This window comes from Miscanthus floridulus, chromosome 6 (assembly GCF_019320115.1).
Source record: "Miscanthus floridulus cultivar M001 chromosome 6, ASM1932011v1, whole genome shotgun sequence".
NCBI lineage: Eukaryota > Viridiplantae > Streptophyta > Magnoliopsida > Poales > Poaceae > Miscanthus > Miscanthus floridulus.
The window spans coordinates 138,642,039-138,661,366 of record NC_089585.1 but is presented as its reverse complement, the minus strand read 5'-3'; the positions used below and the strand labels follow the sequence as shown (position 1 = coordinate 138,661,366).

The 19,328-nt window shown below is 45.2% G+C and overlaps 2 protein-coding genes across 2 annotated transcripts; one reads left to right on the top strand and one right to left on the bottom strand.

The window, feature by feature from the left end:
- Positions 1 to 3,920: 3,920 nt before the first annotated feature.
- On the top strand, positions 3,921 to 8,830 carry LOC136457113 (auxin response factor 4-like). The gene is made up of 15 exons (XM_066457159.1): positions 3,921 to 4,140; positions 4,265 to 4,371; positions 4,476 to 4,571; positions 4,706 to 4,762; positions 4,859 to 5,017; positions 5,136 to 5,220; positions 5,450 to 5,540; positions 5,618 to 5,782; positions 5,931 to 6,050; positions 6,167 to 6,239; positions 6,327 to 6,498; positions 6,590 to 7,518; positions 7,785 to 7,975; positions 8,058 to 8,234; positions 8,519 to 8,830. Exons 1-14 carry the CDS (start codon positions 4,089 to 4,091, stop codon positions 8,191 to 8,193), a joined length of 2,433 nt encoding a protein of 810 aa, XP_066313256.1. The 5' UTR covers positions 3,921 to 4,088; the 3' UTR covers positions 8,194 to 8,234; positions 8,519 to 8,830.
- A 4,710-nt stretch (positions 8,831 to 13,540) lies between these two features.
- Positions 13,541 to 18,960, bottom strand: LOC136459852 (uncharacterized). Its single transcript, XM_066459685.1, has 13 exons — positions 18,789 to 18,960; positions 18,579 to 18,703; positions 17,896 to 18,016; positions 17,707 to 17,788; positions 17,543 to 17,613; positions 16,786 to 16,827; positions 16,534 to 16,658; positions 15,937 to 16,030; positions 15,216 to 15,478; positions 15,036 to 15,141; positions 14,850 to 14,955; positions 14,485 to 14,571; positions 13,541 to 14,047 (listed from the first exon to the last, which is right to left on the bottom strand). The coding sequence occupies exons 1-13, from the start codon at positions 18,899 to 18,901 to the stop codon at positions 13,940 to 13,942; spliced, it is 1,443 nt and encodes a 480-aa protein (XP_066315782.1). The 5' UTR covers positions 18,902 to 18,960; the 3' UTR covers positions 13,541 to 13,939.
- Positions 18,961 to 19,328: the final 368 nt, after the last annotated feature.

The following is a 19,328-nucleotide window of genomic DNA, read 5'->3' as shown; positions in this document are numbered from 1 at the left end:
GTGACAAGCCATTCTAGCTTTATAGTAGGAAAAGTTAGTGTTGTCAAAGTACGGAGGCCTAGATGTATCCATCCCAACCACTCTAAATAGCGTTGACTCAACGATGGTGAAGCCAAAGGTCCAAATTAAGCCAACCGGCTTTGATACCAATTGAAAGGGACCGTGACGCCTAAGAGAGGGGGGGGTGAATTAGGCAACTTAAAACTCTAACTCTAAATTATAGCCTCTTTTTCTATCCTTAGCAAAACCTATGCAAAAGATAAATTATCTAAATGTGCAACTATAATTTTGCTAGTATGTTGCTATCTCTACCGCAAAAGAAGTTATGCAACCTAGGTTCCAAACCTATCAACTAGCCTATCACTAAGCTAGGAAAGTAAAGCACACACCAAGATTGCAATGTAAATACGAAAGCTAAAGAGTAAGGTAGAGATATACAAACTCCCGTCGATGACTCTGGTATTTTTACCGAGGTATCGAGAAGCGTGCAAGCTTCCCCTAGTCCTCGTTAGAGCCCCTCGCAAAGGCCAAGCTCCTGGTCGGATAACTCCATGGATAGCCCTAGGCCTTCCTCACACGCAAGTGGGTCTCCGGTGTGCCTTCCGACAAGCCTCTCCTAGACCGCTCCTCGCCATCTTCACTATCAAGCTTCTGGCCGAACCACCGTGGGCCTTGTTCCTTTTGGTACACGGTGGCGGACACACCACAAACGCAGTTGGTGTGATCTCGCAAGATTACAAGCCCTCCGATGTATAACAATGGTACGCGCAAGCTCGAGTGGTAAGAGGTATGCAAACCTCACTAAACACTAGGCCTAAACCTAGAGCAAGCGCATAAGCGGTGGTCTAATCAACCTAAGCACTTCACAAAGCACCTATGCTAATCCCTTAATGAATCACTAAGCACTATAAAGTGGAGATCACTAAAATGGTGTATCAACACCCTTGGTATTTTTTCTCAGCTCTCCACTTCTCAAATGGCCGGTTGGAGGGTCTATTTATAAGCCCCACTGAGAAAGTAGTCGTTCGGAGCAAAACCCAGCTTTCTGCTACTGACCGAACGCTGTTGTCGTCCTGACCGGATGCGTTCGGTCGTCTCGACTGTTGAAGCTAGCACGTTGATCAGACTCGGCGCTGAGTCTGGTCACTGTTGATCGGACATGTCCGGTCGTGCTGGCGCCGCTCTGGAACCTCTCTAGACTCGATCGGACGCTGCAGTTTTTGCGTCTGGTCGATCACCCTCCAGCGTCCGGTCAGTGCTGAGCTATTGTCATGATAATGAACAGTGTCATCGTCGCACCCGGTCACTTGAATCCTCAGCGTCTGGTCGCTGCTACTGACGCCTGCCGTTGCCGAGCATCTTGATCGGACACGTCCGGTCGCTATAAGGACCATGTCCGGTCACCTCTATGAAGCTCGTTTCTTCATGATCTTGCGTTCGGTTTGGTTCCTATCTTCGTGTTTGGACTTAGCTTGATATCTTGGGTCTTCTCTTGTGCTTCTAGGGTCTTGCTTATGGTGTTGATCATGGGATCATCATGTCGTCTTCGTCCAAGTCACGTCTTGCACCCTTTGAACTATAAAACAATTACTTGCAAATTCATTAGTCCCATTTGGTTGTGTTGGTCATCAAAGACCAAAATCCAAAGTAAATAGACCTAGGGTTCATTTTCCTTATAGATGCTTGGCCATTATAGCTCTCCAATAGCGCTTAATTAAGCCCAAAGTTGACAGTGTCAGCGACTAATCGAGGATTAAGCCTTGCTCTGCTTGAGCTCGAATTACTTGGTCAAATTGATTCCAACTTTTTGTATGTCCTTCTCCAAGATGTAAACTCCAATTTTTATTTTGGGATCAAGTCAAGTTGCCTAACGAAAACACGAGAACACGACATGCCAACTATCCTTGCCACTAATCTCAGACTTAGAATATTTTCTGGGGCTGAAAACAACAGCTGATTCAAACTTGAGACCATTGTTTGAGCCACTTAGGGGTTGAAATAGGTATTGGTCCATAAATAAAGCTTGTTATACTCCACTCAAACTTCAACTTTTATTAAAGTCAAGCTTCATATTTGGTACAGAAACCATTGCTTTATCTTGATCAAAGCAGCACCTCGTTAAACCCTGAAATTAGGGTTTTCGACCAACTGAGGCGTTTTCTTGATATTTGTTCAACACGAACCCTTCATGACTTTTGTTGTAGAGTTCAATTAGAGTCATTTGGGCAAGGTAGCAAGGTTTGGTCCACATCTCATATTCCCATTTACTTAATAAAGCAATTCCATCAAGGTTATAACTTATCATTTCATGTTACTTCTTAGCTCCAATCTTCATGAAACCTTCCCACTGTTCAAGATGGATGCATGTTGATGTAATGTACATGAAACAAGCATGTTTAACATTACTCATGCCTAACCTTAACCAGGGTCCACATGTAAACAAAGTGTATTGTCCGAGTCCACGTTGGGGCTCATTTTCATAGGTTTGACCTCAATACCTTCATCATTACTTCCAGATTATGAACTAGAGATCATAATCATTGCTTGACATACCCTACTTAAGTCCAATTTCGTTGCTTAACTCGTGACTAACACCCGGGGTGTTACATGACCCATTCAAATTTACTATGCTGGAGTACGAGTAGCTTCATCCGTATTGAGTGCGATGTAACGTTTACCGATATAAGACGTCTTTAATGCCCTGTTTAGCATAGCTCTTCGGTTTGTCTTGACACAATTACGAGCCTGTTTGGATGAGTTTCTTCGAATTCTTAAAAACCAGTTTTTTGCCTCTAATTTCTAAAATCTGGATGCTGAGCAAAAACTGGTGAGGGTGTTTGGATCCCCCAGGTTTTAAGAATCTGGCTTCATTTATTGTTCATTTGGTCACAAGAAACTGACAAAAGTTAGGTACCAACGTCTTCTTGGGGTTTAAGAATCTGGCAACAACTAATACAAAAAACTAGACAAAAACTAGCATGTTTAGATCCTATCTAGTTTTTAAAAATCAGATTCTTAAAAACTGGAGGGTCCAAACGGAGCCTGCACTAGCAAGATCATTTCTTTCTCTTCTTTTCTAAATGAACTCAATGTTCTTTTTGTTTGCACCATCTTGCTCTGCTCCTCACCATGACAGCAACCATAGCAAACAGCAGTAGCCACAGAAACCTTGCCAAACAAGGCTTGAGTAAGAAATAAGAAACCTTTGACTTGAAAGGCCACTCACAGTCAGAGATGAGTTCCATCACTCGCTGATAAATTCAACCTTCAACCATCAACCCCGGCTATTTCCAGTTTTTCTCCGGAAAGATAATAATTTCCTCACAAACAACTACCAGTACAGTAATAATATTTGTAGAGTAAAAACAGCAGAGAGCAGGGTGGTGCGGTGCAGAACAGAAAGCATTGTTGCGGCGTGGGATCCCGTCCGTCCATCCGTCACCTGCGAATTTTCGCTGGTAATATAACACATATTTATTAGTTATGATACTATCTCAACAAAATAGCATCAGCCGATTTATAAACGACTCGACGAAGTGAACAGGGCTGCGCGTACGTCCGTAGGCGTGGTGAGGCGCGCGGCAGCGCCCGCCACTGCTCTAGTCCCGCCGCCGCAGCTGGCCAGCTGCAGCTGCCCGGCCACCGCACCGCACCCACCACCCACCGTCTCGCTTTTGCTGCCGCTGCAGGCCGGTCAGACCAGACAGCCACTCAGCCAGCCGCACACACGCAAGCACAGGCCCGGGCCCACGCCTTCCCCAGCCTGCGAACCGGACCGGACCGGAGTGACCGGACCGCGCGAACCCGTGGTCCAAGCCAACGCAGCCGGGTCACCACCGGCTTTCTTTTTGTCCGAACGCCACCGCTGCGTCTCGTGGGGGGTGACTATCTCTACTCCCTACAAAGAGACCACACGAAACCCCCCCTACCCCATCTCCTCCCGTCTCCCCTCCTCTCCTTCCTCCGCCCACAAAAACATTTCTCCCCCTCCGATTGCTACTGCCGCTGCCTCCTCCCCCTTTCCGCTCCCTCTTCTCCTCCGTCTAGGGTTTCCCACCCCGCCGCCGCCGCCGCCCGATCCGAGGCAGATGCCGCCCGCAGCAGCCATGGCGCTGCCGTCCCAGGCCCCGTCTAACTCAGGTACGCACGCGCTCGCCAGATCCGTCCAGCTCCGGCTGCCCGCTGTCTTCTCTCTCTCTGTTCGTGTTCGCCGTCTCCCCCCCGCGGGAGCTCCTGCTGATGGTGCCTGGCTCTGTTCCGGCAGGGGATCCGCTGTACCCGGAGCTCTGGCGCGCCTGCGCCGGCCCGCTCGTCACCGTCCCCCGCGTCGGCGACCTCGTCTTCTACTTCCCCCAGGGACACATCGAGCAGGTACACCTCCTCCTCCTCGTCTTCCCGCTCTTGCTCTGCTCCTGCTGGAGCTTTTGCTTGCTCCCCTGCTCCGGTTGCTGATTTTGGGTGCTCGTGGCTCTCAGGTGGAGGCGTCCATGAACCAGGTCGCGGGGAACCAGATGCGCCTCTACGATCTGCCCTCCAAGCTGCTCTGCCGCGTGCTCAACGTCGAGCTCAAGGTTCCCTCCTCTTCCCGCCGTGTCTTTCTACCCTCCCCCGGATTTTCGCTGCCAATTCCGCGTCTAGCGCGGCCGCTTCCCCTGCGGCGAGCAATTCCAGGCCCGGTGCTTACGCGTTTTCCGGGGTTTTCCAGGCGGAGACGGACACCGACGAGGTCTACGCGCAGATCATGCTCATGCCAGAGCCCGAGGTAGCCCCCCAACTCGGACGGCACGTGTTTCGGGAAAATTTCCCTCGGTACTCGGAGATTCTCACTTGCTCTCGCTTTGCTTGTTCGTTCATGCAGCAAACCGATGTGGCGGCTGAGAAGGCCAGTTCTGCGTCCGCTGCGTCGCCGAGGCCAGCAGTCAGGTCCTTCTGCAAGACGCTCACCGCCTCCGACACCAGCACACACGGCGGTTTCTCTGTGCTGCGCCGCCACGCAGACGAGTGCCTCCCTCCACTGGTGTGTGTTCTTCACCCCTTGTGGATTTGGACTATGCTATTAATAGAACTAGAGATGCGCGAGCTTCTGCCTAAGATTTTTCTCGTCGGGTCAGCTGATTTCTTTGTTCGGTTGGTAGGATATGACGCAGTCGCCTCCCACACAGGAGCTGGTGGCGAAGGATCTGCATGGCATGGAGTGGCGCTTCCGCCACATCTTTCGCGGTAATTTGGGCTCCTCTCATTTGCCGTGGTTCGTACCTGTCGTGTATGCTATGGGACTGATTGATTTGTTGCACCGTTACTTTCGATTGTCTGTGTGATGTCGATTTATTCAGTATTTTTTGTTTAGATTATCCATCAGTTTCTCTGTGATTCATTGTATATGTTATGCTAATTGAAAAGTGCCTGATGTTGATGATGATTGTTAACTGTGCGCAAAATCTGTCTTCAGGGCAACCTAGGAGGCATCTCCTTCAGAGTGGTTGGAGTGTTTTTGTTAGTTCCAAAAGGCTTGTTGCTGGAGACGCCTTCATTTTCCTCAGGTCTGCTGTGTTTCCTGCCTACCCAGCATGAAAGCAATTCCCGATCTGGTGCTAAGTTTCTGTTATTCCTTATGCAGAGGAGAAAATGGTGAACTTCGAGTTGGTGTTAGGCGGGCTATGAGGCAGTTGTCTAATGTACCTTCTTCAGTCATATCTAGCCAAAGCATGCACCTCGGAGTCCTTGCGACTGCATGGCATGCCATCAACACCAAATCCATGTTCACTGTCTACTACAAGCCCAGGTATGTTGACATGTCTGCAACAAACTGATTACATTTCTGAGACTTTACATATTGGTTTACCTTGATAATCTTGCATGAAGCTATAACATGCAATTTGTTCTTAATAAAGGTAGTTAACTTGTTGCTGATCTCTAAATATCAATGTTAGGACGAGCCCTTCAGAGTTCATCATACCATATGATCAATATATGGAGTCAGTAAAAAACAATTATTCTATTGGGATGAGATTCAGGATGAGGTTTGAAGGGGAAGAGGCACCAGAGCAGAGGTAACTGTCTTATTGTTATTCTGTGTTTTGTAGCTTCATGTCACCTGGTCCCATCATTGTACCTGCTCATTATTTGTAGTTACTTATTTGTGATGCATTTTTATCTTGTCTTGTAGGTTTACTGGTACAATCGTTGGCTGTGAAAATCTTGACCCACTATGGCCTGATTCAAGTTGGAGATACTTGAAGGTAACTGCTTATTCAATATTTGTCGTTTCCATTACGGTCTTAAATCTTATGCTGATGAAGGGTTGCTTTTTTTATTATTAATTATAGGTGCGCTGGGATGAGCCTTCTACAATCCCGCGACCGGATAGGGTCTCTCCTTGGAAGATAGAGCCTGCTTCATCACCTCCAGTTAATCCACTCCCACTTTCTTCTAGAGTAAAAAGACCTAGACAAAATGCTCCTCCACCTTCACCTGAAGCATCTGTTCTCACAAAAGAAAGTAAGTTTATTAGATTGTTCGGTTACAAGAGCAATGGTGACTAAAATATAGCCAGGCTAATGCTTTACAAATCATCTTGTGGAATTTGTAGGTGCTGCCAAGATCGATATCGGCTCTGCTCAAACACAACATCAAAATTCGGTCTTGCAAGGTCAAGAGCAGATGACCTTGAGGAACAACCTGACTGAAAGCAACGACTCTGATTCCACTGTTCAGAAGCCGATGATGTGGTCCCCATCACCCAATGGGAAAGCCCACACTAATTTTCAGCAGAGACCTGCTATGGAGAATAGGATGCCATTGGGAAGGCGTGAAACTGAGTTCAAGGACACACGTTCTGCCTTCAAGGATGCCCGCACCGCCTCTCAATCATTTGGAGATACGCAGGGGTTCTTTATGCAAGCTTATGATGACAATCATCACCGTATTTCTTTCAACAATCAGTTTCAAGATCAGGGTTCAGCTCATCGCTTTGCGGATCCATACTTCTATATGGCTCAACAACCTTCTCTTACTGTTGAATCAAGCACAAGGACACAAACAGCAAACAATGACTTGTGTTTCTGGAGCAACCAGAATACGGTCTATGGTAATCCAGGTGATCAACAGCAGCAGGGTTTCAGCTTTGGACAAAACCCATCAAGTTGGTTGAACCAGCCATTTCCCCAGGTTGAACAGCCACGAGTGGTCAGGCCCCATGCAACAGTTGCTCCATTTGATTTGGAAAAGACTAGAGAAGGCAGTGGGTTCAAGATTTTTGGGTTCCAAGTTGATACAACCAGTCCATCTCCTGTCCAGTTGAGCTCTCCGTTGTCTGCTATCCGGGAACATGTGGTACAAACTCGACCATTGGCACCTGTGAATGAATTGCAACCTGTGCAAAATGAATGCTTGCCTGAGGGGTCTGTAAGCACAGCTGGAACTGCAACTGAGAACGAGAAAAGCATTCAGCAAGCCCAGCAAAGTTCAAAAGATATTCAAAGCAAGTCCCAGGGTGCTTCGATAAGGAGCTGCACAAAGGTATTGTTTGGTGGTCTTCCTAGGTTGCCAAACATTTCCATTTGATAGAATTAAATTAAAAAAATAATAAAAAGAAGTCAATTAACTCAACATGCCCGATGATACATGTCATGGATGCTTTCAGTCCATGTAGAATGGCTTGATTGCACCATTATAGATGTATGTATATGTATAAGAATATTGCATGATTGCTTTGTGGCTGAGCCTATATTTTTTCTGTACTCCTATCCTCTGCAATTTACACATCTGCTTTGAATGGTTTTCAGGTTCATAAGCAAGGAGTTGCGCTTGGCAGATCTGTGGACCTCTCTAAATTCACTGACTACGATAAACTCAAAGCAGAACTAGACAAGATGTTTGAATTCGATGGCGAACTAGTATCTGCCAACAGAAACTGGCAGATCGTTTATACTGACAATGAGGGTGACATGATGCTTGTGGGAGATGACCCGTGGGAGTAAGTCTTTATCTTACTCGGAGCTTGATATATGTATGTGCTTTTGTTCCAATGTTGACACCAGTTCATTATTTATGAGCAGAGAGTTCTGTAGCATAGTGCGGAAGATCTACATCTATACAAAGGAGGAGGTCCAGAAGATGAACTCAAAATCATCTGCGCCAAGAAAGGAGGAACCTCTAGCAGCTGGTGAAGGTTGCGCCGCCACAAATGAGTAGGATGTCTGCCTGCCCTGTAGCAAGTAATTTTAGATAACTAGGTAAGTCCTTTGATCCTCAATACTTGTTTTTGCAAAAGTGATGGCGAATGGGTTTTTAACTGAAACTAAATAAACATTGGTTGTCTCTGTTTAGTAACTGTAAATGCATTGCTAAATTCAGCATCTGGTAGGCTTAGCTCTTCTAAAACTGTCACATGATGTTGATTCTTGATCCCGAAAGGTGAAAGCCTCTGGTCACAAGATACTTATGTTTGGCATGATACGCTGCACTGAAAAAGGAAAAGGGGCTCATCTTTCGTTTGTCCCTTTTGGCTTGTGTGTAGGTTGTGTGAAGGAAGCCGACGATGCATGATGAACTTATTGTGCCGGGTGCCTGGGTCCCAGCCAAGTAACTCCTGAAATCTTTTGCTTGTCCGTAGCGGCCCATCCCGTCCGTTTGGGTTTTAGTAGTGAACGTAGAACTGTCTCCATTTGCTTCTCCTCAGTTTGCTCTTGGCAGCAAGTTTTAAGGGCCAAGATTATTACTACTATTGTTATTGCTGATTTGCCCTTCTGCCTTCTGATGTAAATATTTATGTACCCAGCCCCAGCCAGTATTAAGTAGTAGCAAGCAGTAGCAGTACCTTTGGTATTAACCAGCAGCTATTCGCGGCATTTTAATCCCCTGTAAGCGTAGCTCTCTAGCGTGAGATAAATGGCAAACACTGGTATATGTATGTCTGATCTTCTCACTGAATGTATTATAAGAGTTATAGAGGACCTAACCTGTGACTTCCCCGGTCTGCTCTCAACACGCTGTGTGCTGTGTGATGCATATGCTTAGGGCAAATCCGTGTCGTTTACACTGTCTTCGTGGCGATGACTGTGACCTAAAGGAACACACTGGCTGTATTTGCCGTCCATATGCATGATTGGGGGATGGGAATGCAGGGCAAGTGTGTGGCGGGGCCCCTCTGCCTCTCCCTCCTTATCGTGTTGCCTGGTGCCTGGTGTCTGGTGATGCAATGCAAAGGAAAGCGAAGCAAAGCGAGAGGCAAAGGCATTAAGGCAGGCAGGGCAAAGGCAACTGGAGGTAGGACTCCTGCCGGGGGCGCGATTTCCTGTACCTTTTGGTGTGTTTTGTTAACGCACGGAACCGAGGAAGTGGTGGTGCTGCTGTGCTGTTTTTGCAGAGAAGAAAGCAAGAAAGGGTGCCGCCGTGCCCGGGCAAACAACCAACCAAGCGTGTGTGGCTGACGCCCATCCCGCCTGCCTCCCTCGGCCCTGCGCCCCTGCCTGGCAGCCTGTCTCTCTCCCCCGACTTCCCCGTGGAAAAACAACAGCGTGCGGCACGGGCGTCTCCGTGGAAAAGCCATCCATCCATCTCGTTTCCTCGCACGGTTGGCGCCACTGGTACCGTGTCGTGTTTGACCTGTCCGCCTGGGTTGAGCTTCCGGTGGCGCTCGTGCTGCCAGCCAGAGCCAACCATCTCGCTCCGCCGGTCAACGTGGCTGGCTCGGTGCTCTCATCCTGCACTACGAATTTGCGAAATGAAATGCGCCTTGGACCGGCAAGGGAGAGAGGAGGGGGAGGGTTCACCGGACGGAACACCTGGTGCCGTGTAGCGTGGCTGGAAACCGGAAAGGGACCTAGCTTTCCGATGTGCGCGAGCACGAGGGTCCCTTTCGGCGCGCCGGAGGTCGAAACGTGGCGGCGAGGTTCGCTGCATGCTGATCCGATGCGGATATGCTTGGGGCTTGGGTGGTCGCCGGTCGGTGTGGTCGGGGCGACGACAGCAGGTCAGCAGAAGCCGTGGAACGTGCCAACTGCCAATCCTAAGGGCGTCACTCACTGTTGTGGCCTCGTGGCTGTCGTAGTAGCAACGGTGGATGTGGGTCCATGGTCTGGCGAGCAGAGGGTACAGTGCGCCGCAGCCAGGACAAAGGCCGGTTCGTTTTGCCGAAAAAAGAAACCGAAATACTGTTCTGGCTGATTTATTGTGAGAGAAACACTGTTCTGGCTGAAAAAAACTGAAAAGTATGGATTATAAGAGAAGCGAACATGGCCCTTTGACTGGAACTGGGGTGCTGGGTCTGTCTCAAAACGATGAACTTATCTTCTTTTTAGGCCTGGTTTAGTTACAGGGTGTAAAGTTTTAAGGTGTCACGTCGAGTGTTATATTGGGGTGTCGCATGTGGTATTCGGATACTAATAAAAAAACAAATTACAGAATTAGTCAGTAAACTGCGAGATGAATTTATTAAGCATAATTAATCCATCATTAGCACATATATTACTGTTGTACTTTATTGTCAGATCATAGACTAATTAGGCTTAAAAGATTCGTCTCGCAAAATTATCGCAATCTGTGCATTTAGTTATTTTTTTAGTCTATATTTAATACTACATACATATATCAAACATTCGATTAAATACGGTGTAAACTTACGGGGACGAACTTAACAAGGCCTTATTTATATACTCCTATACTATTAATGTGTATGCTATGCTATCTCCTGTAGGAGAAACAAATGTTGATCCTCGTCACCCTAACAGTTTTGACTGATCCGGACGTGGCGGGTGACGACGAGGGCGACGATCCGGTGCGATTCTGGTACGGCTCGCGCTGTCGACGGGAAGCATCATCATGGCCTTGCACACAGTGGCTACCTCTGCCGTCTGCTGCCTGTGGCTGTGCCTGCCTTGTGTCTGTTGCACTGAATCGAAAGGGGCAGTACCGTAGTCGAGCAGACGATGATGCACTGACACGTGGACCCACTAAGATGCTGGCCCCCGCCACGCGGCCGGGACCCCACTCCATCCGAGGCACATCTATACACCGTCCTGTAGTCGCACTGTAGTAGGTGTGGCACTAGTTATTGCTCTGTGGGCTGGTGGCCGGTGCTATACTGCTGCTACTGTAGCGCCGTCCTCATGCACGCGACTGTGGTGCGGACGAGGACGGCGAGCATGGACAGCAGCAGCCTTCACTGACTGCCTTGGGCGGCTGGATGGATGGGAGCCTCCGTCGTCCTCGTTGGTATGCGACGCGAGCCCAGCAATCAGCCCACGGCCCACCATGGAGAGAGGGAGGAAGGTGGGCCCCGCAGCCACCGCGACATCGGGCTGGGGCCCAACCGACCCCGGACGCGAAACGGCATCTAGGCAGGCTCCTCGCCAGTCCAAGCGCGTCGCGACAAGGCCCCAGCCGCCCCTCTGCCCGCCTTCTCCTTTACTCGCCGTGGCTGTTGGGGGCCCAGCCTCAGGCCTCAGGCTACGACTGCCACACGCCCACACCCCGTGGTCCGTCGTCTCGTCTCCTACCTCCCTCGTTTTCCTTATGCCAACGCCGACGACCACCACCACCACGAGGCGTGGCAGCGTGTGGTGTGTTGGAGCAGGCAGCAGAAATGGTGCGCTTTGGAGGGACTGGAGTCGCCGATCGTGTCCTCACTGACCCTGCCAAGTGTGAAGTGTGAAGGAGTCCGGGCCGTGGACGGTGGACCGACGCTTTCGTTGATTGTCCCCCAGTACTACTACTACTAGTAGCTGCTCCGGCTGGCCGTGGCCGGCCGGCCGCCGCGTGGGGAGACCGGGGAAGGACGGACGGAGAACGTCCAGGGAGACGTAGACGGAGACGGAAACACGCGTCGGCACCGCATCTTTGACGTGGCCGCGCCACGCCGCACGCAGACGCAGGAGCAGACCGGGCCGGCGGCCGGTTAGTTGTCGGTTGTCGCTCTCGTGGAAGAAGAAAACGTCGACGCCCCCTCCGTCCGGGGTCGATCGGAATTCGGACGGCGTGTTACATGCATGCATCCATTCCGGCGGCGTCGTGGACGGGTGGACCACTGACCTCTGGTCTCAACTCATCCTAGGACGCGTTATCCATCGATCCTCCAAACTCGCCTAGCTACGACGGTCGACGACATCGTGGCGTCGCAGGTTTCAGAAAATTCCAGTCTCCAGTGCAAAGAGTGACCAGCAGACTTTGCGTGCCGAATTGTCAGCTTGTATTGTACTGTATGTCTGTATGCAATGCAACTTCGGAATCCGAATGCAGAAGATGCTACTCATTTGTTGCGTTCTCCTGTTATGTGTTTATTATTGTATTATATCGCTTTCATGTGACGCAGAAACAGTCAGAATTGCAACTCTGGAAATGCTTCTCATAATTTGCAATGACCCAGTGTCAAATGACAAAGCTCAATTCTTTCTCCTAGTTCGTATATACAATGTTTGACTTTGACTTTGAATAAAACTAAAATATCAACTTTTTTAGACACAGGTGTTTCAATCAGTACTTCCTCGCCCTGATTCATTCCCCGAGACTGAACAGATTAAACAAGACGCGTGGAAAAGACTATACACACACACAAAAAAAAAATGCATGGGACCGCGTTTTCTCTTTCTCTCTCGAATGATGCAAAGAATTTTGGAATAAAACCCTCTTTGTCCATTTTAGAATTTTGAAATAAAAGAAAAGCATAAGAATTTTGGAAGATTTTAATCCTATAGGAGAATTCCCTATGTCCATTTGAAACAAAAGACAACAACAAAGTCTTTCAGTCCCAAACAAGTTGATGTAGACTAGTTGAAAACCCAACATGAGCCGCTATTCACGTTAATAGCTACTACAGTACTTCCCAAGCACTTCACTTGAAACAAAGATTAAACACTACAAGATTCCTATGGGATGTAGAAAACCATAGGAATTTTAAAGAACAAACAGGAGGTTGGACATCATAAAAACTTTACTGTCTCTCTGAAAACTCATACACTTTTCTTGTGTTGCATCCAAAGGTTATAATGGAGACTTTCTTGTATTTTAAATTTAAATTCATGTAAAACTGTGTAAAGCTCCATGCAATTATTCTATTCCTTTGTTTTGATAATCCTACATTTCATAGTAAAGACTCTTATGAGAAAAACAAAGAACAAGGACAAGCCAACACACTAGAGCCTCAACCAGGAGCGACAGAAAACACCAGAAACAGATATCATTTGCCACCGCTTGTAAAACCATTGGCATACTAGGACTTGGTGCCTTGAACACAAATGCATTTCAGTGCTTCCATAATTCTCAGTGAACAAAAGATGACACATTTTTTTTATGAGTATTACTCCCTCCGTTCCAAAACAAATCAAGTTCTACAACAATCATAAATCAAACCCTCTTAAGTTACAACAATCACAAGTCAAACCATCTTAAGCTTAACCGACTTTATTGGAAAGGATATCTGTGACAGTAAATAAATATATATTATGAGATATATTTCATGATGCATTGAGTGATACTAATTTAGTGTCATAAATATTTTATTTTTTTTAACAAATTTAGTTGATTTAATTTGGGACAGAGAAAGTATGACGAGGGAGTTAATACCTTTTCACGTCTCTTAAAAACTCATACATCTGTCTGTTCACCACAAGCATATAAACAGTACACAAGGATATCTCCAGCAAATCCTACAGCTGGAGGCATAAAATACCTCGACCCTTACAAGTTTAATACGAGTTCTCTAAAACTACAACAAAAAATAATACAAGTTACACAGGATTACACATCTTGATAACAATGCTCTTGTCCTACTCCCAGGTGTTATTCTCTGTAACTGTAAGCATGGCAACGTATGTCTGGTAACCGCATACTGGTTTCAACATGCAAGCAGACTGCTAGCTAGACTACAAAATTTTACCCACCTTTTAAGGTAAAAAAATGGCACGCTATCCTTTTTTGCTTGAAACCATGCCTTATTGATGACTCACTTGTTTGCTATCATACAATCTGTACTGTGTATCCTTATGCCGCTCAAGATATAACCGCCAAATGCATTCATTTGCATGTGTGGATGGGTGCGCGATGGAAGGACCTGCATTGTACATAAGGAAGACCAGAGTTCTTCAAGTTCCTACGCCAATACTTCTTTGAAGGGGGGCTAGGGCACATGAAATAAAAAGCAATAGCGAATCTTTCCAATCTGTTGTAACTGTTGAAACATGGACCATCATGTGGGAAATTACAAAAGATGACCTAGCAATTGTGCATTTTTCCTATCTGTTGTAACTGTTTAAACATGGACCATAATGTGGGAAATTACAAAAGATGACCTAGCAGCACATAAATTTTGTTTCCGAAATTAGCCTACTGCATTTTAATAAGCAAATTCAGTACACATAATACATTACGATTATCGGAAGAGTGCAGAATTATCTTCAAATGCATTATTTAAGAATGTGGATAAGAGAACCTTAAAACTCATAAGGACAGCTATTTCTACTTTAAATTCCTCAATGTTCAGGCACTGACCTGGTATTCACGTAGCCAGGGTTCAGAAAGCTGCAATCCAATAGCCATCTTTGATACTTGTAAGTTGTGCATGCACTTTGCAAGAGGCTGCATGAAGATATAGACAAAGAGATAAGGAACTATGACAATCATATTTTATAGAAGAGCAAACGAGAGATAGGAAGAAACAAAAAATGACTTTTCTCCACAACACATGTTAATAATAATCTCAGGCATGAAAAGGATGCTCTATGTTGCTTTCCAGACACTTCAATCAAGATTCTAGACAGCAAAAATTCTAGCATAAATGCAATAAACCAAATGAAATTTAGTTCACACGTGACATGCTTCTGTATCAAGATCAAGAAATATTTATATTTACTTACATCAAGATACTGATGATATATAGCAAATGGAGCTGAATAAGACAAAAGTGGAAGCAGATCAGCGACAAGACGCTCGACTTCGTGGCCAGGGGCACAAACAATCAAACTGCATTAAGAAGACACCATCATGTTAATTGGAATCTGTACTATAATATAAGAACAACTTTCTTCTATAACTTGTATTACCTACTAAAGCCATGTTCCTTCCAATATTTCATCTTCTCTGGTGATGGTGCTTTTCCAGCTTTAGAAGATTTTGAAGCATCTAAATTACCATCACTGCCTTTGCCATCTACAGATTCACATAGCATCCAGAGATCAAAACTTAACTTCACTAGAGCATTTTTGGATTCATCAAATTTTTACCTAATGAAGAGTTTTCATCTTGAACAGGATGGTCATCCAAAGAAGGCTCTGAGACCTCCATATCAGTTGGCTGATCTGTTGATAACTGTGCCTTCTCATCTGACACTGCTGTGTCAACTTGCTGTGCCAAAGACGCCTGGGCATCCTCATCTGGTACTACAGCAGGCTCTACCATTTCCCCTTCAGCGCCACCATTGAGAAGAGAAGGGGTGTTCCCAGAACTATGCATTGAACATAGGTCACTAAGTGGCGCCTGAACAATCCTGAATGGAAAGTTTATCACAACATTTTCAGACACAGTATAACTTCAACTAAATCATGGATGCTGACCACTTCTATAACTTGAACTACTTCATTCATATATCTCAAGCTTGAAATAAGAATCTAGTATATGACAGTATGGGACAATAGTCCAAAAGAAGTGAATGGTTATATTAAATTGGATGGTAAACAATTAGAAAATCCAGTTTGAACGGCTGTATTCATGAATTTGTACAATCCAACAAGGTCACAACTGGAGAATAATTCGTGCTTGAAATCTGCTGATAGACTAATGGTGAAAAGTCCAATTACAATTTTATAGTTCATGTGCTCCGAATAACTCATGCTTCGTTTCTGGATGGCAAATGTGCTACTAACTTGATTAGAAGGTCACTTTCCATAACATTGTTATTCCAGACATCATCTAATTAAAAGCAACCTAGTGCCAAAAGAAAATTACCTGCTGACCATATCACTGCTCAAATTGTACATTCTTATAATGTCGATGGAGCAGGGTGCTGAACCAAGATATGTGCTGCAAACATAACCTGTACCTGTTAATGTAATGAACAACATAAAATATTCATAATCACATTAGGATTTACATAACCAATGCATTATAATGTCTATACCCAGAGAACACCAAAAGGCAGTTCTAATCTAATATATATTTAAACAAAATGGTGAATACTGGATGTTGGCACTTAGGCACAATGGCAGTCACCAGGCACTTAGGACTTACATATTTAATGAATATAGCTTGCACTTTGTGGCAACAAGTAGTGCAACTTGCACATTTTAGTGTTCACATGCATAGAAATTTTATTTATTGGCTTACTTATTCCTCATACCGAGTTACCGACAGCATAGATCAAACTGTCATAAAGCAAACTTCACCAAAAATCCTGGTGGCTTCTAGCCGATCATAACAAGGTATTAAGTGGAACGTTTAGCATCTGAATGTAGCCAATAGAGCTTAACTGTATTTAATTCAATAACATCCATTAAGTTTAATCTTATTGAACTAGTAGTAAAGTAAAAGAGAAACATATTTTACCTCCTAAGCGTTCAGCAACAGCTCCAACAACTAAACCTCCAACCATATCAACAACAAGCACATCTGAATACGCACCAATGTTTGCCATAGACAACAAGAGAGATAGTGTGTCAACTCGCATAAACCTAATAACCACAGAAAGAACAGCATGAAGTGAATGAGAGTAGTACACGTTAAGCAAAAAAGAAGAAATTATATATGAGGACTGAAACAAAACAACAGATGCCACTTGTCAATGAAGAAAATAATTACCCTATACGAGCTGGAGTTTTCTTGAAGTATGTCTCACAGATGCTGCACATGAAAATGATCACAAATTATCCATATGATCAAAAAATGAATTTAAAATTGACAAAGATCCAGCAATCACATTTTCAAGAGCATGTGCTATGCCAAATATGAGTTATAGTAGAATATTACAAAATAAACGCAAAAAATTAGATAAATCAAGCCAAATCTAATCTAATAGGTAACACTTGGTAGTGCAAGGGCAAGGCTTCATAACAAAAATATGGAAAATTGGTATTTCTATTAGAAATGTTCCTCCTTCACTCTTGCCAACGAGCTAATTGGCATTGTAACTATTACCTGCCACAAAATATATTTTATTCTCCAAAGAACACGATATCATTCATTTCAGTAAAGCGGGAACACAATAAATATTGAAACAATAGTGTTGGACATGCTGACTTCACATGTCAAAGGCTAGAAAGTATAAGTAGTTTCATTTGCATTCTTCATCTCCCAGTCTGGTCTGTACCCACTCTCTAAACATGTTGCATGACACTTTTTTAAATATAATTGAATGTATTAATAGTCGTACAAAAATCACCATGTTACTTTATCTCTTGTAGAGAAAGCATCTGGAAAATAAATACAGTGAAAGCACATTAATATCTGGTTGCGTACATAAACACATGTCAAAAGTACAGCAACGTAAACCAAGGGTAAACATCTCAAAAACAACTTGACATATTTGCAGACTGTACAAAGACTACTAGAAAGGTACCTCCGAGCAGAAGGGCGTCGCAAAAGAACTTTAGGTGCATATTTCTTTTGTTTCTTTAACTTGTACTTCTCCTGCAACCAAAATGATTTAACTAAATCAATCACCAACACTTTTGGAACTTCAGGAGACCAAAGAAAATAAAGTTAAGAAATTATTGTACTAACCTGTGAGAAGACAGTTTTCTTTCCAAATGTTGAGCTATTTGCTATTAAAGCTTCCACAATCTCATCACCAGTTGCACCATCCCTGTTTTATAAAATCAAATCGCATACAAATTTGCACATAAATCACAGGGAAAAGAGAACAAAGCATAGCTTATATTCAATAAAAACCAAATATGATCAGAATCTCACCTCTTCATTGCCTCTATGTCATCGCTAGATAAATTTTGAGCCGTATTATTATCAACCAGAGACCTATTGTCTCTGGTTTCATCCTGTGTTTGGCCATCGGCACCATCTCGCGTGTTATGATCTAGATAAATGGGTCATTGTTACAAAATTTAGATAGTGTGCATAATGATGAGTACACCACGAGAGAGAGAGAGAGTCATTAGTTAACCACGATTGTAGGAATCATTGCAGCATGATGCTTATCTTTGTTAAAAAGAAGACAAAATGATTTGTTTGTAGGAAACAGGGACGAAACTACGTGTATTTACTGGGGTCAGCCGACCCCTATAAATTTTGGCAAAACATATATAGATTCACTGTTTGCTAGTACATTTTATGTGATGATCAATGGAGCTGACCCGGGTGATTTTCATGCCTGGCTTCGCCCCCACTAAACTAGTTCCAAAAATTAGGCTTTCATTAATTAGGCACATTGTACATATGGCACAATGGAACAGCAACTGTACAGAACTTGGATATAGATGAGGCCCAATAGCTGACTCACTATCACACTGAATGAAAATAGAAAAAGCTTGAGCTTTACAAGTACTAAAAGATTAGAACTCGTTGAGCTTTAATAAAAAAGGTTAACTCGAGCTGGCAATTCAGGTCGACAGGGGCTTCGAATCAGAATCTATCCTTACCACGAGATGTGGCGTCCGTGGCGGCGCAGGGGACGAGTCCGTCGGCGCCGAGGCGGAAGAGGGAGCCAAAGGGGCGCCCCACGAGCGGCTGCAGCGAGCAGGTCTTGTTCCCAATCTTCACCGTCCTGCGCGCACACAAAGGGTTGGTTCGAGGGGGGAGGGAGTAGCGAAGTCAGGGAGGTGTGGGGAGAGAGGGAGGGTAGGACTGACGCTCCGGGGGTGAGGCGGAAGAAAGCTAGGCGGTCGCCGTCATTGATATCGAGGAGGACGCTGCAGCCCTCCCACGCCTCCCGGCGAATCGGCGGCGGCGGCGGCGAGTCCATTGGTGTGCGGGAGGAGTGGGAGTTGGAGTTGAGGAGAAAGCAAAGCGGCGACAAGCGAGGGTTTTAGGCCGGTCTCAAGGGATTTTATCGAGTTTTATGGCATTAAATATATTGATACGACACTGTCGTGATAAAGAGAGAAGATAAAATTTTTATGGGAGTAGAGAGAATTTTATAGGGGATAAAACTCTTCTACATTGTTTCTAAAATATAGGTGTGTTGAAAACTAAAAGATAAAACCTCACTGAAACTAGACTAAGGAGCGAGCGGGTCGGGTCGGATCCTACCCAATCAGACACACCGCACCAGAGTTGCTAGCGGACGGGCTTTACTTTATGCAAGGAGAAGCGGTCCGATAACCATATAACCATTGGTTTTTGGTTGGATTAAATCTATTTTTGGTCCTCAACTATATGGTTCGTCTAAT

Bases quoted from the DNA above. Each gene is read 5' to 3' on its own strand.
- LOC136457113 (XM_066457159.1), top strand. From the start codon at position 4,089: ATGCCGCCCGCAGCAGCCATGGCGCTGCCGTCCCAGGCCCCGTCTAAC. The intron at 4,372-4,475 runs GTACACCTCCTC...CGTGGCTCTCAG, and splicing joins CCCAGGGACACATCGAGCAG to GTGGAGGCGTCCATGAACCA. The intron at 7,976-8,057 runs GTAAGTCTTTAT...ATTTATGAGCAG, and splicing joins GTGGGAGATGACCCGTGGGA to AGAGTTCTGTAGCATAGTGC.
- LOC136459852 (XM_066459685.1), bottom strand. From the start codon at position 18,901: ATGGACTCGCCGCCGCCGCCGCCGATTCGCCGGGAGGCGTGGGAGGGC. The intron at 18,017-18,578 runs GTAAGGATAGAT...CCATTTATCTAG, and splicing joins CACGGACGCCACATCTCGTG to ATCATAACACGCGAGATGGT. The intron at 17,614-17,706 runs GTTAGTACAATA...TTTTGGTTGCAG, and splicing joins AGAAAACTGTCTTCTCACAG to GAGAAGTACAAGTTAAAGAA.